We start from the raw sequence: 22,349 nt of genomic DNA, 5'->3' as shown, positions 1-22,349 counted from the left end.
GCATCGAAAGAAAAATTAACTCTCACAGGCATTCAAAGTTTTAAAGGAATTACCGTGACGGGGAATTGAATAGTTTCAATTACTTTGAAAATAGAAAAAAAAATCATACTGACTGTTGTTTAATCAGCATTAAATTAAAAAGAAAAAGAAGTCGCAAATTACTACAAACAAGATTCCGCAAAACTATACAGTTTGGCGATGAATAAGCAATGTGAAAAGTAATCTTCCAAATTGTAACTGTACCCAACCTTTCAGTTATTACTTACGCAGCCTTAATACTATGTATCTACATGTTATATGTACAGTGTACGCGTACACGACAGAGGTTGTGTAAACGAAAGAAATGACAATTTTCTCATAATATAAACATTTTTCTTATTCAAACGTATGGTTTCTTACATTTACACAGTACAAAAAATTATACTCGAAACCGCTGTCTCGCGGTTTCATAACTGCTATGACTGAGGGCGGCCGGTGGCGGGGAGGGTGAGGGAACATCGAGGGTGTATATAGGGAGGTTGAGGACTTTAAGGGCTGTACATTAGCGACCATTCCATTCCGCCCCCAGCACACGGCTCTTCTCTTTCATTCTCTCATTCATTCGCCAGTTATTTTAATTTCTTTTTTTTTTTTTTTTTGCCGATTTCTTTCTTCCAATATTTCCCGTTCTATTCATACGGAATCTCTTTTGCACTCTAAATATTTCTATCGCTCTGTTCGGTTTAAAAATTTTAAAATTCCCTTTTTTTTGTTTCACTTGCGTTTGTTTTTTTGTCGTTTTTCGCTTTAGTCATTTATACTCAGCAACATTTAAATATCATATTTCTTCTTATAATAATAATAGCAATAATAATAATAATAATAATAATAAAAATAAAGTAATTATTATTAATAACCAATAATTAATTATAGTAATGTTTAATTATAATAATGATAATAATGATGATGATGATGATGATGATGGTGAGGATATTATAACAATAATAATGTATATACTACCTGACTACGAATCTAGTGTTGATGCAATCAAGTGTGTTCGATATTATTATGTACCTACATATAATATATATACACATATATACGTAACGAATTATATAAGTATTGTTTGTTCGTTATTAAAATTATTATTATTAATATTGTTGTTATTATTATTATCATTATTTTTATTATTATAATTTCTTTTTCAATTAAATGTGCGTGTATACCACCGTGTATACCGCGCGCAACGCAGAATGCGTAGATGTATATACACACACATGTATATAGATGCACATGTATGCATGGGTGTATACGCGAAAGCGTACGTTATTACTGTTATTTATATATGTATATACATGTATATATAATATAGAGAAGAACGGTTTTTTTGTATTCAATAGTAATAATACACAGAGTACGTTTCTAGAACTTTATACAGCGCCCATCGTAGGAAATAGGTATTTCAGAGATGTTTTTCTTTCATCGTTTTAATTTACGTTAGGTTATTTATTTTTATTTATTGTTACGATTTTGTTTGTTTTTACTTTTTTTCAGTTTTGTATGTTTGTATGCATAAATTGCTTTAATAATTAATGCATATATTATTAACACTAAGATATTCTTTTTTAATTATCTTTAATCAATTAACGTTAATCGTATTTAAATATTAATTACTCAAGTCGTTGTATGCTAGACGAATATTGAGATCAAAGAAATTGCAAATTCCAGAATTTTTCTTATGCGCTTTGCCATTACCGTTGTTGTTTTATTATTTCTTTTTACCCGTTCCACTTCCGTCTTACTATCTTCCTTCGTCATCTGCTCTTCATACTTCCACGTAAATTCTATCACGCTAATTCACGCCAAAGATGATGTGCAAAAAGAACATGTTTTAATTAGCCAAATGTAAAATCAACCGGATCACTTCAAGCTAAATGCAAATTGAAATCTCATAAAACTAACAGAAATAAAAACCATCCATCCATACGTCTGTTCTTATTTGAATATAATTGTTTATGCCACGAAATAATGTCCAGCTAAGGCAGAGTCAACTCGCGAAAAAGAAAAACTACAACAAATTAAAGTTTATAAGAGCACGAATAATCGTCAAATTGCGGATTATTCGGTTCAATGTTTATTTAGAAACTCGACCTGCTGTTTGCCACAATGCTGTTTGAGAATGAGGAAGATAACTCGCATGTCAAATCAGTTGAGCATTCAAACATACCAATCCCACAAACATCGAACAACATTGGCACTTTGAAAATGACTACAATACACGACTAGACATTACTGTCGTTTCTTCAACTAAATATTTTTTACCATCGTCGGATCATTTGATGGAATATAATATGGCTGTAATTGATAAAATAAAGTCATTTTTATTTCCAGAACAGACGATTTTCATATGTTGATTTGACAAAAATAATTGATTCTTACCACTTTTACACAGTGTTCCCTTCCATACGACGACGAAAAAATAAGCTTTTAATCCACAAAATGGTTCAAGACGGTCGGTTTAATCTAATTAGTAAAATCGGTACAATCGATTTGTTATTTATGTAAAACAGTTCAATTCATTGACTGCAAGCGACAAATCGATAACACAAAGGTATTTTTGGCCAATAATTACAACGTCTAATTGCACACATTTTTTCCCCTCTTCTTTCATTCTCTTCCTTACCGATATATGTTTTTACATTCACTAAATTTAATCTATATGTATAAGAGTGTTTGTATACGTGTAAACTGTTTTTTCAAATTTTTTTTTTTCTTTTTCTTAGGAATTTGTTACATAGTAATTTTATCTACATTTATATAGTATAGACAAGTGTGTATTGGATACAGGCACGATAATTAATTACAAACAATTATGATCCGAAGTTCCTCTGGTATCACAAATTCGCAAATTTTTTCTTCTCTTTTTATTTTATTTTTTATATTTTTTCAATTCGGTCACGGATACGCGCAGTCGAGCAGTCACGATCCACGTTTAAACGAAGAACAATATTACAAAAGAAAACGAACAATCGAAGTAAATAAATCTCACGGACTTCATATCCGACCACAAAGTATGTACTGTTTTATCATTATTATCATCATTATCATTAATATAGGATAGTGATTTGTATTCAAACTGAAATTATACAACGAACAACCAACCAGAAAATTGGCTCAGCCAATTCAAAAAATGAAACGTTTCGAGCTACTCATCAAATATCACAACAAACTTCCGCGACGTTATTAACCAAACACCTGAGATAAAACGTCGCCCTCACTTCCTCTTTCCCTCCCAACCTTCGGACCAAGGTATCGCACACACCCTCCCGTTCTTTCCCCATCGATTTGTTTGTTATTAGCTATTTTACTTATCACCAACGACTCAGAAGCCGCCAAGAATCGAAGTAAAAGTAAAAGAGGGCCTCGCACCCGCTTTCGAATCATTAGCGAGATTTAGTCGTAAATCAAGCAATCCCTCAGATCATGGCGGCTCGACTTTTACCGCTACGTCTCCTCCTTCATCTTAATTTCATTCTTCGGTTTAATCTTCACGACAACTTCCTCTTTCACATTCTCAAGTACAGTTAGAGAGTCTTTAACCGCGTGGTAAATAATGTTTTTTATTTGCAGCTTGTCCTCGTGGTTCGTATGCGTGTCGGATAAAGCACGGAACTCCTGGGTCAAGTGAAAACAGTGGGACACATTTTCAGGCGAGACAAAATCCTCGGCGACCTTAATGCAATTGTGAAGATTTCGAACCTGGTGAGGTGCACCAGCGGGCACAAAGACGGCATCACCGAGGCACTGCACTATGGCGTACCTGAAAGATCGTGATAAAATAATGTTTGAACCAATGGCAAATTACGAACAGCGTACGAACTTGCTTTCTCAATAATAATAACTCCACTCGTGCCTACCCTTCAACCCCGTATTCACGGTACAGTCGTTCTCGCAAAGGACCGTCGAGATAACAACTTTGATCGTGAATCGGATCGTGGTGCGGTTCGAGACGCACACCTCGTTCAACTGCGACCGCGTTTAAAAGGTCACGAATTTTGTCCGCATCTCTAGCCGCGTAGATGTGCCAAAGAGCTCCGGGTGCCTCGCCGCGATCTCTAACCCTTCGACGTGTCAATATATCACAGCCGGCCTCGTCGATTGCCCTGAGAGCCTCTGCAAGATGGTTAAAATACAATTATTTTGATGGGTTGCTCGTAACAATAATCAACGTCAAGCAATTTCGAATTTATTTCACGTCAGTGTTAAAAAGCTCGTTATAAATTTATTCTCGAACACGGTTGTATTCTCGATTGAAATTTTTTTACATCATACGCTGCGTTATTTTCTCGCTGCTCGACAAAAGCGAATGAATTCCCACAAAAGTGAACGTACCTTTAATGTGTTCGTCGCTATCACCGTCCTTGGGAATACCAACATAGACCATGACATTGACGGCGTCAGATATGTCGAGGTGAAGGTTAGTAGTTCCCTTGTTAGGATACAACGCGGATCCATAAGCGTTGTACATTTTAGGTCCCAAGTCTGGCCTGACAAAACAGTCAGGTAATCGACTCGCTAAATTCAATCTCCCGTTTCGATGCGTGTACTCTGAGAGTGGCAATACTTTCATTAAATCGGTGAACCTGGATGGTAGTAATTCGGCAAAATCTTCCCCCGGAGGCCAGTCCTTCAGTTTCAAAAGCATCGCGTTTCCACTATCGTCTTTTAACCTCTTAGAGAAGTGTTCGAAACCTTCCCAAAACTTGCGCATCGGTTGATTAGGCACCAAGTTACCAGTCATACAATTGACGAGGTCATTTTTCACATCCCCAAAGTCACGCGCAAACGAGTCAGGGTGCCAAAGATTCATATCCAGCGACTTCGAGACCTCAGAAACGATAACTGGCTGTCCCCGTTTCCACTGATCTTGGAATATCTGATAATTGTTAGGGTTATTTGGCTCGTTTAGTCTCAACAGCTTGCCGTCGCACAGCCAAGAATGAGGTACATCGGGGTAAAGGCTCTTGCTTTCGGTAAGAGTCATTATTCTAATTGGCAAAGGTTCTCTTCCCCTCTGTGTCCATTTATACCTACGAACAAAGTGCTTAAGTTCACGGGAAGCTTTTTCGTCGACGAGTCCGCTGTCTCTTTCCTTTTTAGCGCTGTGCTCTATAACGCTAGATATGACCTCGTCCAGGGTGTCCATCTTCGACTTTTTTCCGGTCTTGGCGACGACATTGTTTTGCGTTGTGCTGTTTGTCACGTTGGAATTCCCGGAGTTGTTGGTCGGCGAATTCGACCGGGAACCGCTGCCGTTTGGTTTATGCGACGGCCTGATAAGTAGTTCTCTCAACGTCGAGTAGTTTCCGTCCCTATCCTCATCCGAGTCCGAACTGGACCCGGAGTCGTTTTTTTCCTGATTATGGAGAGCAACATTCGCCAGCCAACTGAGTGACGAGTTTTTATCCTCACCGTTTGTCTTTTTGTCCGTAGCTCCGTTAGACTCGTTTTCTTTCCTATCTACCTTCGACTCCTGTTTTATGCTACCGTTTAAAACGCCCATCGATTCACCTTTTATCAGATTTCTTAGTGTCTCATTAACCGGCGACGATGTCGCCAAACTGCACGAGCAATGCTGAGGTATCCCCCACTCGCAACGGCTCTCGTGAAGCCGCGATCCAAGACGCGACAAACTATCACCGGCTATTATCTGCGTTAGCATCAATCTTTCTGGTTCGTGCACCTGCCTGTTTGTACATAGAAGCCACGAGAAGTCGTCCCTGTCCTTTCCGCTCTCACCCCAGATTTTTATCGTTCCATTCTTGCGTCCCTGTAAACAACAGTAATTATACATTAGTGTGTCAGAGCTTAAGTTTATAGTTTCCTTTCGTCGCGTGACTGCTTCCTCTCACTATTTTTGTGCAATACATTATAAAAAATGGTTGATGTTTCATTTTTATTTACATCACTTTAGCCTCGCGTTAATAATTAATCTATTCGACCGGTGTATTTGAAATAATTAACACGTTTTGCAAAGCAGCTTGGGTGACGCAGTGACTAACCTTGTAGCAGTCGATGCATACGACGAAGCCGCACTTGGCGCATGCCCAGTGAAAGTTGAATAGGGTAGTTTCACAGACGTCGCACATCTCCCGTACACCTTGGACGACACGTTTCCAAGCTACTGTTCCGTCTGTAATCCCCGAACTCGCTGTAGAGGGCATAATGCCAATGTTCAGGGTGCAAGAAGAGCAAGCGTTAGCATATCATGCGAGCGAAAATAATAATGGTAGCCAACTTTGGAAAATAGATGATTCACTGGGATATTTAATAACAAAAAATAGAAGGACAAAGAAATGAAAATGTTACAATGTCAAGTAACAGTCGGAGATGACGTAAAAAATGATTACATGATGGTGCGGAATAAATGAGGCCTACACCAATTGACGATAAAATATTAGTAACAAAAGTAGCGTAAAGAAATTGGCCTTTCAAGAATCATTTCAGAACTTGAAATTATAGTTACCAAACACTTAAAGACCAAGCTTAGTATTATATAGATTAATGTTAGATAGAAGTAACCCATCGTGCTGTACAGGGGACATCTGAATACTGTTGCAGTCATGATTAACGAACCCAATAAGGATATACATAGGACCAATTTAATTAAGAAACCAATGAAATAAACTATTATCATCCGTTTGCCACATAAATAGTCCATGCAATTAGTTTCGTATTGAATAGGTATACATTTACAAAACAAATGGGTGCAGTTTCAGAAGTATCAATTCATCAACAAATCAATTTCACTTTAAAGTCACGTCTAAAATTTATACCAAACTGCTGATTTAAAATAAATAATTCAGCTTTTCACGATTATTTTGCGGAAAATTTTAATACCTTCATGAAGTGAAATTACTTTATTATCATCGGTTATAAAATTACGTTCACACGACAATATTGTCACAAGTGTGACTTGCAACAGAAATAGGGAGACAAGAAAATAAGTGGCTTTTGATAAATTTCACTTGCTTCTTGTGAGTTCCATAGAGAATATTATGGAATATTTTTTATACAATACCTTCAGCCACGTGTTCCTGAAGAGCATCCTTTTCCTGATGAAGTAGATCGCAAAACTGATCTCCGACCTGACGTAGTAATCGATGAGCCATCTCTAAATCCAGATCTTCTCTGTCCCCTCGGTCCGACCTTTCCGATTTATCCTTGTCATTCTTATCCAGTTTCTCATCTTTCAAACCTGCCGCTTCCTGACTGTCCTTAACAGGTAACCAGAGTCGCAGGTCTTCCTGCAACAACACAACGCTATGCTGCCTCATTTCGCCCACGCGACGACAATAGTAATCAAGAATAATCTGCGCACAAACATTGCCGAGACGCAAGATCTTCTACTCACCTCGGAGGCATCCTTGTGCGGATCGCTGAACCCCGCTATAGCCAGCTGCCCGTTTTTCGTGTACCTCAGTCGGCGAAATGCATAAAACCTACAGAATATATTCTGCGTTACGTTTTTTGAACGTTGATGGGGCGTCCATCTGCATTCACGACACTTAGCCAGCTTCGGAGCAACCTCAAAGCATGCTCCATCCTGCAGCCAACTTTCCCCAGTTTTTTTCAATTGCGCTATCGGCGGCTTTCGAAATGGATCACTTCGACCACCACCTCCTGGTCCACTCCCTCCTCCACTTGCACTTTCTTCTCTTCGTTCTTTCTTAGGTCTTGGTTGCGGATCTTCGCCACCTAATTCGCTGCCTTTGGTTGACGTCTTTGGTCTTCTACCACGTTTCCTTGGCTCCTTATTAACATTGTTACCTGTAAGACACGAAGAAAAGTTTTAATAATAGTTTTCCCATTCCTCGAACAGGAAACACTTTCCAGACATATTTTGAAAAAACGAATAATAACAGCAATCAGTGTTAAAAAGCTCATGATTCGATATCACGGTTATTCAATAATAATTTTACATCATTTTGCAGTCTGTGTTGTTTCTTTGATTTGCATAATTACATTTCAAAAGATATAAGGCAAACAGTTGTAGCCAAAATTTGCTGAATCGGCAAGATAGTATAACTAAAGGGTATTGCATTGAAAATGGTTAAAACAAAAATTTCATTCAAACAGTATATCTATAAAAATGCAATTGCACTGTGATCAATCACCCTTTCTCACAATCAATCATTTCATCGGTTTGGTGGTTCAATAAATTTTTGGCTATACCGTTAACCAAAGTACGAAGGAAATATAAATTGATTAAAGACTAACCATTTCCAGATGAATTGGAGTTACCGGTGGCTTGTCTAGCCCTAGAAGTTGGCTGGCTAGAACTTAACTGTTCGCTAGCGTCACTGGCAGAGCCAGCTTCGCTTTCGTTGCTGGACTCACTTCCCGCACCGGCACCTCCACTCTTATCTTCTTTCCTCCTCCTGTGCTCTTCCGTGACTGCCTGCTGCCTCCGTGCGGCTCCCTTCTTTCGTTTTACCTACCACAGGGTACATATTATTAAGTAGTCAGGAAGTTCATGCCCGTGGTCCTATCTACTGACTAAAGCGCACGCATTAAAATCATTAACATGCAGTAATTATAATAAAATCATTTCTTATTTGCATACAAATTTTCAATCGATCCAAAAACTAAGCTCCTAAATACACGATGAAACATTACCGACACATGCTTGTCGAACAATTATCAGCCGGTCAAAGCTAATCTACATTTCCTATCAAAATGCGTTCAATTTTCAATCCATCGAACAAAGACTGCTCTTAATTAACGACTGCAAGATTTTTTTAGATTTGGATTGGCATAGATTCCAATTAGATAACGATGATCTACCCAGGTTAATATCATTTCCATACTAAGAATAACATGAGGTCGAAACAGCTGCAAGTGTGTCTGCATGTATCGAAAGCTAAAACCTAATCACCAGATAATTTATGCACGAGTCACGTTCAAATAACTGGTGCATAGGAAAATTAGAGAGAAATGAAAACGCGACGAAGTACCGGTAGTCTAAACTTGCGGTGAGCGCGACGGTAAATAAAGTGAGGTTATGTCCACGGTTCGCAATGGTTATTGAGAGGGGAGACAAAGAGCTTCCTTTGTACTTTACCATTTCAATATTCTGCATATGTGGCTCAACGGCGTGGTACGACAGAGCTGCCGACGCACTTCGGATGCCGCTAAACGGTGGTATAATTGAAAATACAGATCGAACGCGGAGTGTAAAAATCAAGCCGACAAACGTTAACCAAACGGTGCGTCGTCTCTGCCCGGTTTGACGCCATTTCGGTTTACTCAACGGCACGTACGAACCCTCCGAACAAGCTGGCTCGCGAGAGTGAGACAGACTAGAGCGCTGCGCGGAAACGTGTCACGCTGCCGACCACGCACGAACAGCTCTCGACCAATCGGAAATACCTGACCCGGTGTTAGGCGCGCTATTCGAATATCACAACGCGGGTATGTTTACTATCGTTGCCTACAACGTGTAGTAATTACGCGTTGACGCCACAGACAATTTGCATAACACATCATTATCCATTGTCAACAGACCAAATTACCAATCGAGAGTTGTAAATCGACATTCATTACTCGTGTATTTTCTGGTAAGGAATATCGCTACGTGAAAAAGTACTTTATATTGGAGTTTTCAAGGGGAAATACGCCAAATTATTATCTACCCAGCTAGTTTGGATGCGAGCGTTAGTTTTCCACTAAACTAATACGATAATATCGAAACCATGTTCGTAAACGTTTTAATATGCATCTACAGAAATAAAAAATAAAAATAAGAGATACCTTCGGTAACTAAATCGAAAAATATGAAAATCTTACCTAGAATGTGCGAAAAATAGAGATACTAATAATTTGCAACCAACTAAAAACTAGGCTTTGTTTCGTGTAGATACAAGATACAAAAACATACCACCATCATAATCGCTACTCTCGAGTCGTGTAAATAGATACCTTGGGTGGTTTCCTTTTAGGGGGAGACTTCCTCTCCGGATCGCTGCTGGACGAATCTTCCCGTATACTTTTAACGTCCACAGCAGCAGCATGTCCATTGAGTGATTCCTTGCTGTTTGCTTTTCTCCCACCAGTTTTTCCAGTTACTTTACTTTTATTTATACTATTAACAGCCATGCTGCCTATATTATGTATCGAATTAACAGCGCTCGGCAAACTTGTCGTCGTAGCGCCAGATCCTGCACCTCCTCCGCTTCCAGTTCCTCCTGCTCCTGCTCCAGTACCACTACCTCCACTTCCACCACCAACTCCTGCTGCTGTTCCTGCTCCTGCTCCTGCTCCTCCTCCTCCTCCTCCTCCATCTCGCTCCTTGGCCAAAGGTTGCGAAGGTGCCTGAGCAATAGTCAAGGGAAGCGTAACGCAAGACCCGCTACCAACGAGTCCAGTTGTATCCTCAGTCCCATCCTCGCCCGAATGCCTCTGGAGCCAAGCCTTCTTCAGCTTGTGGACGGGATTCCTAGTGCTACTAGGCGGCCTCGGGGCGGGACTGTTCGACTTTTCGCTGTCCGCAGCGCTGGGCATGGCCTTTGCCGGTGTCCCAGGTGCGCTGGGTGCGGGACTAGGAGCAGCCGAGGGTGCAGGACTCTGTGTCGGTGCAGGACTCGGTGCGGCACTTACGCCCGGGTTGTTGAGAGAGCTTACGCTACCCGTGCTCGCGGGTCTGACGGATCCGTCGCCGCTTGCCGTCCTGGGTAGAGGGCTGACGGAAACGACTCCGCGTTCCTGAACATTGGGTATTTGGCCGGATGGTTGCGGTAGTAGCGCGGTATTAACGACAGTGGTGATTGAAGTAGCGGCCGAAGCGATGAGGGGACTGGGTTCGCTGACCCTTGACAATACCGGGGGTCCAACGCACTGTAGGGACATAGGTTGAGAGATGATACTGTCCTGCGTCCTTCTCTTCTTATACGCCAGCTCGAGAGAGACCGGTTGGCCGCCGCACACCTCGATAGGCGTGGGTGCTTTCCTCTTTGGCGATCCGGATCTTTCGACACCGAGATCGAGGGGTTGAGTCTGTATCGCTGGCGCCAATGCCTGCGGGTGTATTTGCTGATTGGGATGAGGACTGGTCCGATGTCCCGGGTGAACGGAGTTAGGCCTGGTCATAGGCGCGGAGGCGGCAGTCGTCGGCGATCCGTGATGGAGGGGCGGCGGAGATAGTTTAGAGGCGGGTATAGAGCTGACGTAACCCCGGCTGTCATAAACTGACCTGCTGCTATGAGCCGGGGGTGGTAACGGTGCCGGTGGAGCCCCGTGGTGATGAGGCACTTGCTGATAAGCGAGCGGTGAGCTGTTGGTCTTCGATGTGAGCGGCATCGGGCTTGGAGCCGTGTTTTCCGATGCCCTGCAGACCGGCGTACCGGTCATGATGCCGGAGTTCGGTTTCCCGTATATATGCTGAGGTGCCGGACTGCTGACCTTCGGCTTGGACCCAGGCGACGCCGCGTAATGCGACGTAGGCGACGAGGATGGCTGGTGAGGATACGGATAGGTTGACTTCGGAGTCCCGTACGGTATCCCAGGCTCAAGCCTGCTCGCGTACCTGGGTTCGGGAGGCGAGGGGTGAGAGGTCTGATGAGGGTGAGGGGCGTGAGGCGACTGCCTGTTGTGAGGATGGGTGGGATGACCGTGAGGACTGGGTAGCTGATTAGCGTTCACCCTGGGATGACCTTGGGGAGGAATGCTCTTGGCTGCTTGAAGACTGTCGAGGTGGTGAAGATGGTGGGGACTCTGCGTCGAGGTTCTCTGGTAATCGTACGGTGTCGGGGGTTTGTGTTGCGGTGCAACGGCGCTGTGATAATGACCGGGCATCATCTTGGGACTCGGGGAATGGGATGGGGGAGCCTTGGGCAGTTCCCTACCCTCGTTTTTTACGATAACTGAGCTCTTTGGATCGGGCAGAAGGGGCGGGGGATTTGGTAGCATTTCTCTAACGTGAGGATCTCTCTCGAGTGCCGCCTGCTGCATACTCTTAACACCGCCGGACATCTGCTGCTGCTTGTGCTGCTGATGATCGGCCGCCTTTACTTTTATCTCGTGCATGTAAGACGGCTGCGGTTGATACGTCGTGTAACTGAATAAACCGACGTTCGGTTCAACCTTGGGAAGAGCGGGATGGGGCGGTCCCACACCTGGCGGTGGTTTATCGTGGTGACTGGACACCGACAGCGACGATTTCGCCTGCCTGGAATGAGCGGGGGGCGGTGGATATTCCACTTTTACAGGTACACTGGACGGCCGAGACGATACCTGAGGCAAGCGTTCGAAGGAGAAAAAAAAGAAACTGGTTAATCGAGTCACTAACTCTCACAAATACACCAAAAATCAACAAATTCTATAGTGCAAATATCAAACGTGTGTCTCCGTTGGAAGAAATTTCTATATACTTTCCAAAAAAAAAAAAAATAAGTAAAAAAAAGAGTACAAATAACAAGAACAACTTTTTTTTCTTTTCCAACTTTCTGAACGATATTTTAATAATACTTTTTAATTTTTAAAACACCTGTTGAACCGAGGGCGACGCAGAAACGGCAGTGACGTAGGCATAAGCCCTCTGATGAGCGGAAACCTGGTCCCTAGCCTCAGCCTGTCTCTGATGACGTTCAGCAGCAGCGATATGTTCGCGTTCCCTCTGATCGCGTGCTTCGCGTTCGTCCCTTTCCCTCAACTGCTGTTGTTGCTGTTGATGGTGTTGCTGCTGCTGATGCTGATGGTGTGGGTGTTGGTGTTGGTGTTGCTGCTGTTGTTGATGCTGATGCTGATGCTGATGCTGGTGTTGCTGTTGTTGCTGTTGCCGCTGCTGCTGCTGCTGCTGTTGAGCAACGGTAACGGGATGATGGGGAGCTCCTGGAGCTCCGGGATGATGATGACCCCCATGGGTCGGTAGGGCGGGATGAACACCGTGCGACCTGCTGCCAGGAGGTGGAAGGGTTACCAAATCCCACGCAGCGTTCGACAGCTGAATATTTTTCTGCGAACCATAAGCCTACTTCAATCAATACTGCCCTTCTTTACATTCATCGTTAATGGGTTGCCAAGTTTATATATATATATATGGATACGATAATAATCTGCGTATTTGTAAATCATGTACGGAATCGTTGAAAGCGGTTTGCATTATTTTACAAGAAAATTGTTCGAAACAGCGTAAGAGGTAGATCAATAAACTCGATGTCTCTACCGCTCTACGCAGTTTATCTTCCATAAAGACACATTATATATACCAAAAGTGTCTCGCAAGAAACATCTTCCATATTCCCGACATTATTTTACGACTAAAATGCCGACGACGATGAATTAATACGATACCGTATTGATTCGGCGTAAGTCAAATATCCGAAGAAAAAAAGAACCAACGAATAAAACCGAACGCCAAAATGCTCCGAAGTACTATAACTGGGTGAAAGAAAGAGGTCGGATGTCAATGGTATGCGATTATATTATATCTACGTAGTAATAACACGTTACTCACGGTGAGTCATTTTCACCGGTATTCGAAGGCGAGCGAGTTGCTCGAGTTGATTGTAAAACGCACACAGGTAGGTTAAAATATTCATGCGCAATATAAGCACGCGAACAATGTTCAACAAAGGTATAATAGTTGCCCGAGTCTGCGATACGAAAAAGCAAACGAGCGAGTGAGTGAGTAAGGGATATATATATACACACACGGCTTGACAGATGCTCCGTCTGACAACTTTCATATACAGGCACATTTATGTGGTTGCCCAATGCTCGTTCCTCTCTGACCGAGACATATTGCGTCTACGTATTTAACGTTTCCGCGGATTTCTTTCAATAACGGTCACGTACAGTATGGGACCCGAGTATGGAGGTAACTCATGCATTACACATAATACGAGGTTCTTCCGACCGTTTGAATTGTTATAGCGCCATATCATATTCTCAATATCGTACTCTACATAGAATCGATCAGTCTAAACGTACACTGACATACATATTGCAGAACCTATGCAGGCGGAGTACGTGTGCCTAGATGCATAATGCATCAACGAGTTCCCGTCACCTCGTCGTAACGTGGAATTTTTACGATTTTACAGACGCGTTACGCGTGGGTATAATAATATGGATATACGAAGTGAACTCTGGATCTATGGATCATTTATGTGCAAATCGCACGAGAAACAAATTGAATTTACCCTCGCAAATAACCAATAAATCAAGCAGTTTACGGATTTTTAGTGCTGAAAATTCTCAACACTGTTTTTTTGTTGTTATTTTTTTCGCAAATCGCGTCAGTTAATACAATTTCCCGTACACAATTAACATACGATAATGCTTGAACTCTGATATTTAGTGCAAGCGGTTTAGGCAGGCTTGAAAAAAAAGGAGACCATAACCTCGACATCGAATATCAAGTACGTTATATTGCAATAGATAAAAAGATGAAAAAAAAAAAAATCTAAGCGTAATGTACACAATCAGTCTCAAACTCGTACCGTACAATGGATGGGGAAAAAAATTATCCACTCAATGATCGATGACACATTGTCGGTCGTTAATAGGTACACAACATGTACATGTAGTAATAATATTAATAATAAAAAGATTACAAAAAAAAATAAAAAAAAAAAAAAAAAAAGTAAACAAAAAGAACGAGGTCGTGAAAAAAAACTGTATATCCACCTAAGGATCGAATCACACACGAAGAAAAAGAGGTGGAAAAAAAAATATATATATATATATAATAAAAATAAAACGGAATTGGTTACTCAATGTCAACGTTCTTATTACAGGTATAAAACGTGTTTGCGTGTGTATTGCACGAGCCGAGTTGACGAGTTGTTGCTCCTTAGACGCGTTAAATTGCCATTAGCGTTGAGCGTCTAATTATAACAGGAAAGATTACTATGCTAATTGAGCGGTGAAACGTGAATGACAATCTGTATATGTAATATATGCTTACAAGATAGGTGGGTAAGGTAATATAAATACGGTATGCGGTATGCGGGTATGGTATATAGGTATGTAGGTATAAATGTAATAGGTATAAACGTGCGTATCGTTACATCATGCGTTACACACGTACAGCCGAGTGTATTAGAGTTGCGCGCGGTGAGGTCGAGCATTTTCTACATATGATTACACAAGCGTATTTTTAAATAGCCAACACACAGAACTAAATTGCACGGTTATCGTCGGTGTACATGCCATTTTACGCACCGTATATCACCGTACATTAATAATCATTTGCATGCGCGTCTACGTTCGCATCGCGACTCGCTCGATTATCGACGTCGTTATGCGAGGCAAAAAAAAATAAAAAAAAAAAATAAAAAAGAATGAATAAGCACGCTACTTTACGATTTTAAAAACCACGAAAAAACAAGCTGTTGCTCGATTCGATTAAACTGTATATTTATAGTTACGATACGTTATCGGTCAACGATGCAATTAAATTGTACATAAATGCTTGCGAAATAGAAGGCGGTGGGGGGGGTACGAAGATCGAAGTCGAAAATAAGACGATTATGGACAACCATCGCAGAAGCGAGAGAGGAAGGAAAAGTGGGAAGACGAATAGAGGAATAGGGATAAAAAAAGCTAACCAAAATTAGCAGCAGAACGTTCTAATGTTCCTTCGAATAAGATACCGAAGCCCGAAAATCAAAATTTTGTGAAATACCTCGAACTTAATACCCCCGATACTTTCACAAAATTACGAGGATAAGACTGAACTGCATTTTTCTATTTCCAAAAAAGTTCAACACGTTTGGCTGCTAACTGACGGAAACGAAATAACAAAGGGGTTGGTAACCTTGGATCGATGCCGTTCAACCCCCAGAAAACCGCGCCCTGTAATAATAACACAGCGCAGAAACGACGCGGTCAGGTTTCTCTCTCTCCCCCTCTCTCTCTTATCCCCGTCACCGCCCCCTTTTCTGCCGCACACCCATTCTGCGAATTTATTTTCACCCCACTATTCGACGAAAAAAACAAATAAGATAAAAGAAGATAGAAGATATTAAGACAGGGTACGAATACTTTCTCTAATTTTCTTATCGCTCGGTTTTCAAATCCTTCCGTCAAAAATTAAATCACGCGTAACAAATCTCCGAATACTTTATTAAAAACGTGTTTTACGATGGAAACTTTTTTTCCAATCACAACAGTCTAATTTTTTTCAGACAAGATTTTTATAACAGGACGCTGCTTCTCTAGTATTTGTTACCATCTTATTTGGAAACTCAAATCGTGAATTTCTCTTTAAAATCTTTTCTCCCCTCGGCGACACATTATTCCATCGATATACCATACTGACAATAATCTGTCTTTCGAACAGACTGTACATCGTCATGGTCGTCGTCGAAAGGCAGATCCTCAACCACGATTACATCGTTTCTGTGCAGTAAGAGTAAGGAAGGGGGGTGAAACAGGAAGTCACGATCGTGTCTAGCAACAGTATTAACGTATGTAAAAGATACAGCTACCGCTATACATAGCTAGTTTTACATATGTACGTGTATAACCGAGAACTCCAAAGCGTGACGAAATTCTCGGGCAGCTGAATCACGAGGAATTTAGTTGAACCTGCAATGTAGGGGCGATGAGGAGGCGGAGGAGGAGGAGGGTGACTCACTCTGCGAAAGGGCCGTAGCAACCAACAAACCAACCAACCATCCGATGAATCTACCTGCCCGCACGCTATAATGAACCGCACACGTATAATAATGCAGTTAAAAAAAAAAAATGTAGCCACAAAAGCACGAAACAAGGATTCTCTACTTAACGATAGCATGAATTTTATCGGGTCGTTATCCCTGTGTACATACTATCTGTATATAAATGTGTGTGTATAATGTATACAGTGATTTATATATACGTACATATATAAACCAGCAAGGAAAGTACCTTGAATCACCTGTCGTCTGATATTACGGGTCTCATTTATAAACCCGGGTGCACAAGTATATCGGTTAATTGTATGATCGTAAAAGTCGTATTAATTTTTCTGTCTTTTTTTTTTCTAACAATTTTTAGTTTTTAGTGTAATGCGACACGATGTAAGTCCGAATAGAATGGAGAACGAAAAAATTAGAACTTATCGTTAGTGATAGATCGATAAACGGATTATCGCTGAATTCATCGATATATAAATTTATTATGCATGGTACGATAAATAAATCTTAGAAAGAATAAAATTTAACACATCCAGGACATTGATCAATCGGTACGAGTATGCAATTTTAGAATATCTAGACATAGATGAAAGATTGATCGTTCTTGCGCCGCAGGCATTCATAATTATCGACGAAAAAAATCGAGAGAATGACAAAACGTGTTTTCCTCGCCAGAAATAATACAAAAATCATTAGTTACGACGTGTTTTCGAGTCGATTTGAATTTTTCCATTATTGTTTTCAATTATTTTTTTTTTTTTTTTTTGTTTTTCACACATTTGCAATGTATAAAGTGAAATTCAACTTGTGATCTGCAGTGTCATAGAACCAAATGAAAAATCCCGCTATTCCCACTGCTGCGTAATACATGCAAGTGTGTACGTAGCAATATAATTGAGTCTATTTACGGTAAGTTTCCTTTGTTCTCATTCCCGTAATTTTTGCAAAAGAAAACTTTCACGATGTCGCGTGTAATCTTCATCACTGTTATGTTTTATACACAAACGTGCACATACAGATTACAGTAATGCAAAACGACGCGGTATAAATCCTGGATCGTAAGTAAGCGTAATTAAATTTATATACAAAAATTAACACCTCAAAATTGACGAATCAACGAGAAACATGTATTGATACAGTTTTTCGAAAAAAAATAGTTCAAACTGCATTATATCTGACACTGCATAATGTGGAGAACAAAAAAATGTTTAAAAAGATGTACATACATATGTGTACATCGGAATTGCACGTAATTCGTATGCGGGTAGAAATCTTCCCCGTTTAAAAGATGTGTTAAAAAAAAAAAAAAAAAGGAAATACTCGTGGACTCGAACTCCTACCAAGATGGACAAGAATAAAACGAAACTGACAAATGCAATAAAAGAAACAAGAACAAGAATAATAAGAAGACAGTTGTAGTCTGATGCCAAGAAAGCATCCATAGTGCCCCGTTGAAACGGACAGAGCTCGACATGCGTTTCGGTTGAGAAGAGAAAAAAAACCAAGGATTATATTAGAAAAACATAACGAAGAGAGAAAGACGAAAGACAAGAGATGTGAACGCGGTGGTGGAACAGAAGAACCGACTACAAGTAAGAATGAATCATGAATTTAAGGGAGAGTGAGACTCGGTCTGCGGTGTATAATTTTCTTCTTTCTCTTACCTTCTTGTTAAACACGAAATATGCGTCCTCATTTAAATTTCAATTCTCTCGTATTTTTCTCACCACACGCCCAAGAAATTTGAAAACTTTACGCATGTCGTTTCTAATTTCTATCGTTTATGTCGCAAGTATTACACGCACGATCCCACTTGATGCAACGACACTCGATTTTCCTGTTACTTTCTATGTGGAGCAATGCGGTATTTTTGTCTTTACGATATTTCACCGTCGTCGAATCTCTTCTTCCTCCATCTCTCCTCTCTCTCTCTCTCTCTCTCTCTCTTTTTCACGTTAATTCATTCGCGTTTGTCATTATTTACTACACTCCAGTCAGTGAGCGCAGTAACGAAGACGACGCTTGTTACATTCGTTAAATCGGTGAAAGTGTTTGTTCCTCTTTCTTTCCATCTGTCTTTTCTTTATTTATTTTCTTCACGCCATCGAGTGGACGAGCACAGTGGGTAGTACATGGGAATACGAAGCGATACGATCGGTGCAACGATCGACTGTCGGTAATACCAATGATCAATAATAATGAGTCGCAACAAATTCGTAACATCTGGATCGTTTCGTTGATATAACTACCGTTATACGATCAAGTTGGATACATGACGATGATAATGATGATGATGATGGTGATGACGAAGCGAGAAATTAAAATTAATCGCTACCACTTTCAGGCTGATCTTCCATCTTTATCTTTCTCTTTCTCTCACTCTCGTTCTCTCGCCATCTCTTTACTTATTTTTCTGGAAACTTTTTCTCAAGCTCGCATGCACTGTACGTATAGAGCATAAGACAGAGCCTCGATATTTTTCTTCTGTTTCCATAATTTGTAATACCAAAGTGTAGAAGCAACGCGAGATTAGAAAGCTGCAGTATTTCACATATCGCACGTCTTTTACAGCTTTTTATACATATATATATATAAAAAATTTATATATATATACGTAATCGCTTGAGTTATACCGTATACTGCACCGTTAAATAAACGTTTTATACGAGATACGTTACCGTTCAATCATAGTTTACAAACTGTGAGAAATTTCTTTTCGTTACACCGCAGTAATTACTACGATCTACAGGAATGAATTATTAATTACAAAGTAAACACGATGACGTTTAAACGTTTCTGTTGCAATTAAAAGAAAATAGGCTAAAAGTATCAACAATTCACTGTGGTTACAAGCGTCGATACGTGAGACATTTATTTCTGGTAAATAATTGTATACAACCGTCCATCTTCAATTTAGTTCAGTCTCTTGACTTCCGATTACATTTCTACGCAGTCAAACATGACGAGCATAAAAAAAAAAAAAAAAAAAAACGGTGAACCTCGGCCAACGAATGACATACATTCTTTAATTAATTCCAGAAACCCGATATATAATGATTCGTGACGATTTGAATGTTTGACCAAGCAGGCTTGATCGATCTATCGATCTCAAAATTTACGTAAGTATAACAAAGGCCCTGACCCGTGATTCTATACCGTTGACCAAAGGACGCTCAAACTCACATAGAGTACAGTTGTTATCGGGTAATCTGATTCATCCCTTCACCTCCCCGTTATTCCCCACCCCCAAATGGCGGTTCGTAATTAAACCCATCCCCTCTCTTCTCTTCTCTTCCCTTCCCTTCTCCACAGCAGCACCCACCCTCAAATTTTGTGAGGTTCGATCGAACCGTCGGTCCGGTTTGCCACTCTCGATTCGTCCCCTCATCCCTTTCACAACTTCGACAAATTTATTATCATCCCTTGCTCGTTTAGCCAGACATAGTGGCGTTTGATATTCGTCCATGATTTATATACATACGGATTCGATGTCAAGTGTAACGCTATTACAGCTCGCAATACAGTAAAATGAATGTTGGGAAAATTTCTCGGATTCAATGACTCAGGGGGAAAAGCTTCGACCTCTAATAATTGAACGACGATAACAAAACCTACAGAGAAGATCGGACTTTCGGACGAGGAAATCACAGAGGTACATCGCCGAGTAAATTAACTGTGTAAAAAGTTTCGCAGTACGGCGTCAGATTTAAATAGTATATAAATATACGTGTGCGGAAGTGGCATGGATTTACAAAAATCATACGGACAAATCTGATAAGGTAATAAAAAAAAAAAAAAAAAAAAGGGGGGGGGGGGGAACTTTAGAGAATTGACGTTAGTCTTGGTTTAAAACGAATTTATATATTCACTACCTAATATCTATGCTGCTTTGAATTTATCCATTTAATGTTCGATTCACCGAGTTGAGTAAAAAAATTCATTCGCATTAGCGAGTTTAATCAATTTAGCTATTTGATAGTTTATTATGAGAATTCATCGTAGACTGTATTGGCTTCAATTTTCGATTCCGTCTTATCTTTTCAACAAAATTCGACAGGTTATTTCACGAATCCGTTCAAGTTTACGTTGAAACATAAAAATAATAATCATAAAATGAAACGCAACATAAATTGAGAAAAAGAAAAAGCAACAACTGGTCTCAGTCAATTTTAAAGCTGATCCTACGTTTGTCACAGTGTAATAAATTCATTCCACAATCTTTAAAACACATCTGTCGTTCTAAATATTTTTTAACTTCGTAGCCCGCGGTCGAGACGTTCGGATCGTTATAATTAATGCCAACGTTCTTCCATAAAGTTGTACAAACATATCATTACCAGAGCGTATCGTCGTAATCGTCATTATAACGACGATCGTCATTCCGATCGTACAATAAACAAGAAAGATAAGAATTAGAAAAAAAAGCAAATCGTTTCCAAGCATTTTTGTACGCAACGTCGGATCACCGACGATGATCATCGTCCATAACCAAACGGATTATTCAACTATCCGGCAGTATCGACGCAAGGTAATAAATTTCAATTTTCATAATATTGTGTTATCGTCGCGTCATGCACTTGATCAAACACACAAGAAACTGGGCCGCGAGATATTTGAACAACTGTATTTATTATCTAGTACAATATATAACACCGAGTCACGTACAATAGATATGTGTAAACAGTCATAGTCACGTATAAAGTATACATTCAAGCGTAACGAAACGCTCGATTGATTAAACTTCTGTCAGCAGGAATTGGATTTCAATTTACCCAAGGTTACCAATAAACCAACTCCGCAAAGAATTAATCATCCAATGACAGCAATTACTTCCTACATACAGACCGAAATATTTCGATACACGAATATTGCAAAAATATAAGCACGTTACCCGACGGAAAATAGATGGATCGTCGAATGAATTTGAAGAAAGATTTTTCAAAATATATAAAATAAATAAATTAATAAATAATAATTGCAGAATAACGAAAGAGAAAGTAGTAGACGAGTAAACAAAGAAAAAAAAAAAAAAAAAAAGAAAGAAAAAGAAAAAGTTTCCACCTTGTTATAAATTCGATTAAAACTTTTTAATTAGATCTCAACCGACTCTGATGTACCTACACCACGAACCGTGCACGGACGAAATCCCTCGAGGACATCTAGCTACACATTATATTATATACAAGTTCCTGACGGCAACAGCGGCGGAGAGCCGATGCCTTGTCACGCTCGTGATAAAAACAGATGGGAACGTATAAAGAGTGTGAGGGAGAGAGAGAGAGAGAGAGAGAGAGAGAGAGAGAGAGAGAGAGAGAGAGAGAGAGAGAGAGAGAGAGAGAGAGAGAGAGAGAGAGAGAGAGAGAGAGAGAGAGAGAGAGAGAGAGAGAGAGAGAGAGAGAGAGAGAGAGAGAGAGAGAGAGAGAGAGAGAGAGACAGAGAAAAATTATAACGGGTTTTAATTTAACATCACACGCTGTGCATTAATGAGATAACTATTTATTTAATACGCAACAACTAACTCGTATCGGTATAATCCATAAATTACTAATCAACTTGGATCGCCTCGAGTTTTTAATGAATAAAAATTATACGCCTATCCGTATACAATAAAATTAATATCCATTCGTAGATATTAAACATAATTTGAACGAGATATTGAATTTTTTTTCGATGAACAAGAATCGTTGT

General features: G+C 40.2%; 1 protein-coding gene and 1 non-coding gene across 5 annotated transcripts in view; both read right to left on the bottom strand.

The window, feature by feature from the left end:
• Nucleotides 1-358: 358 nt before the first annotated feature.
• The window catches only part of LOC124185661 (probable JmjC domain-containing histone demethylation protein 2C), a 202,005-nt gene continuing 180,014 nt past the window's right edge, over nt 359-22,349 (bottom strand). Inside the window, exons 10-18 of one of the 4 annotated variants that reach the window (XM_046576626.1) lie at nt 12,524-13,006; nt 9,961-12,270; nt 8,260-8,476; nt 7,394-7,809; nt 7,061-7,286; nt 6,042-6,190; nt 4,372-5,809; nt 3,897-4,152; nt 359-3,799 (exon numbers count right to left, since the gene is read on the bottom strand). In XM_046576626.1, the coding sequence (XP_046432582.1) occupies nt 3,484-3,799; nt 3,897-4,152; nt 4,372-5,809; nt 6,042-6,190; nt 7,061-7,286; nt 7,394-7,809; nt 8,260-8,476; nt 9,961-12,270; nt 12,524-13,006 (5,811 nt within the window). In that variant the 3' untranslated portion in view covers nt 359-3,483. Of the gene's footprint in view, nt 3,800-3,896; nt 4,153-4,371; nt 5,810-6,041; nt 6,191-7,060; nt 7,287-7,393; nt 7,810-8,259; nt 8,477-9,960; nt 12,271-12,523; nt 13,007-22,349 lie in introns of those variants that run through there. The other 3 variants (XM_046576627.1, XM_046576628.1, XM_046576629.1) reach the window with 3 other exon arrangements.
• LOC124185898 lies at nt 7,903-7,971 on the bottom strand. The gene has a single exon (XR_006871499.1). It is a non-coding gene; the product is annotated as a small nucleolar RNA SNORD36 (small nucleolar RNA).

This window comes from Neodiprion fabricii, chromosome 6 (assembly GCF_021155785.1).
Source record: "Neodiprion fabricii isolate iyNeoFabr1 chromosome 6, iyNeoFabr1.1, whole genome shotgun sequence".
NCBI classification, from domain to species: Eukaryota; Metazoa; Arthropoda; class Insecta; order Hymenoptera; family Diprionidae; genus Neodiprion; species Neodiprion fabricii.
The sequence above is the reverse complement of the archived record's forward strand: the minus strand, read 5'-3'. Positions and strand labels throughout refer to the sequence as shown.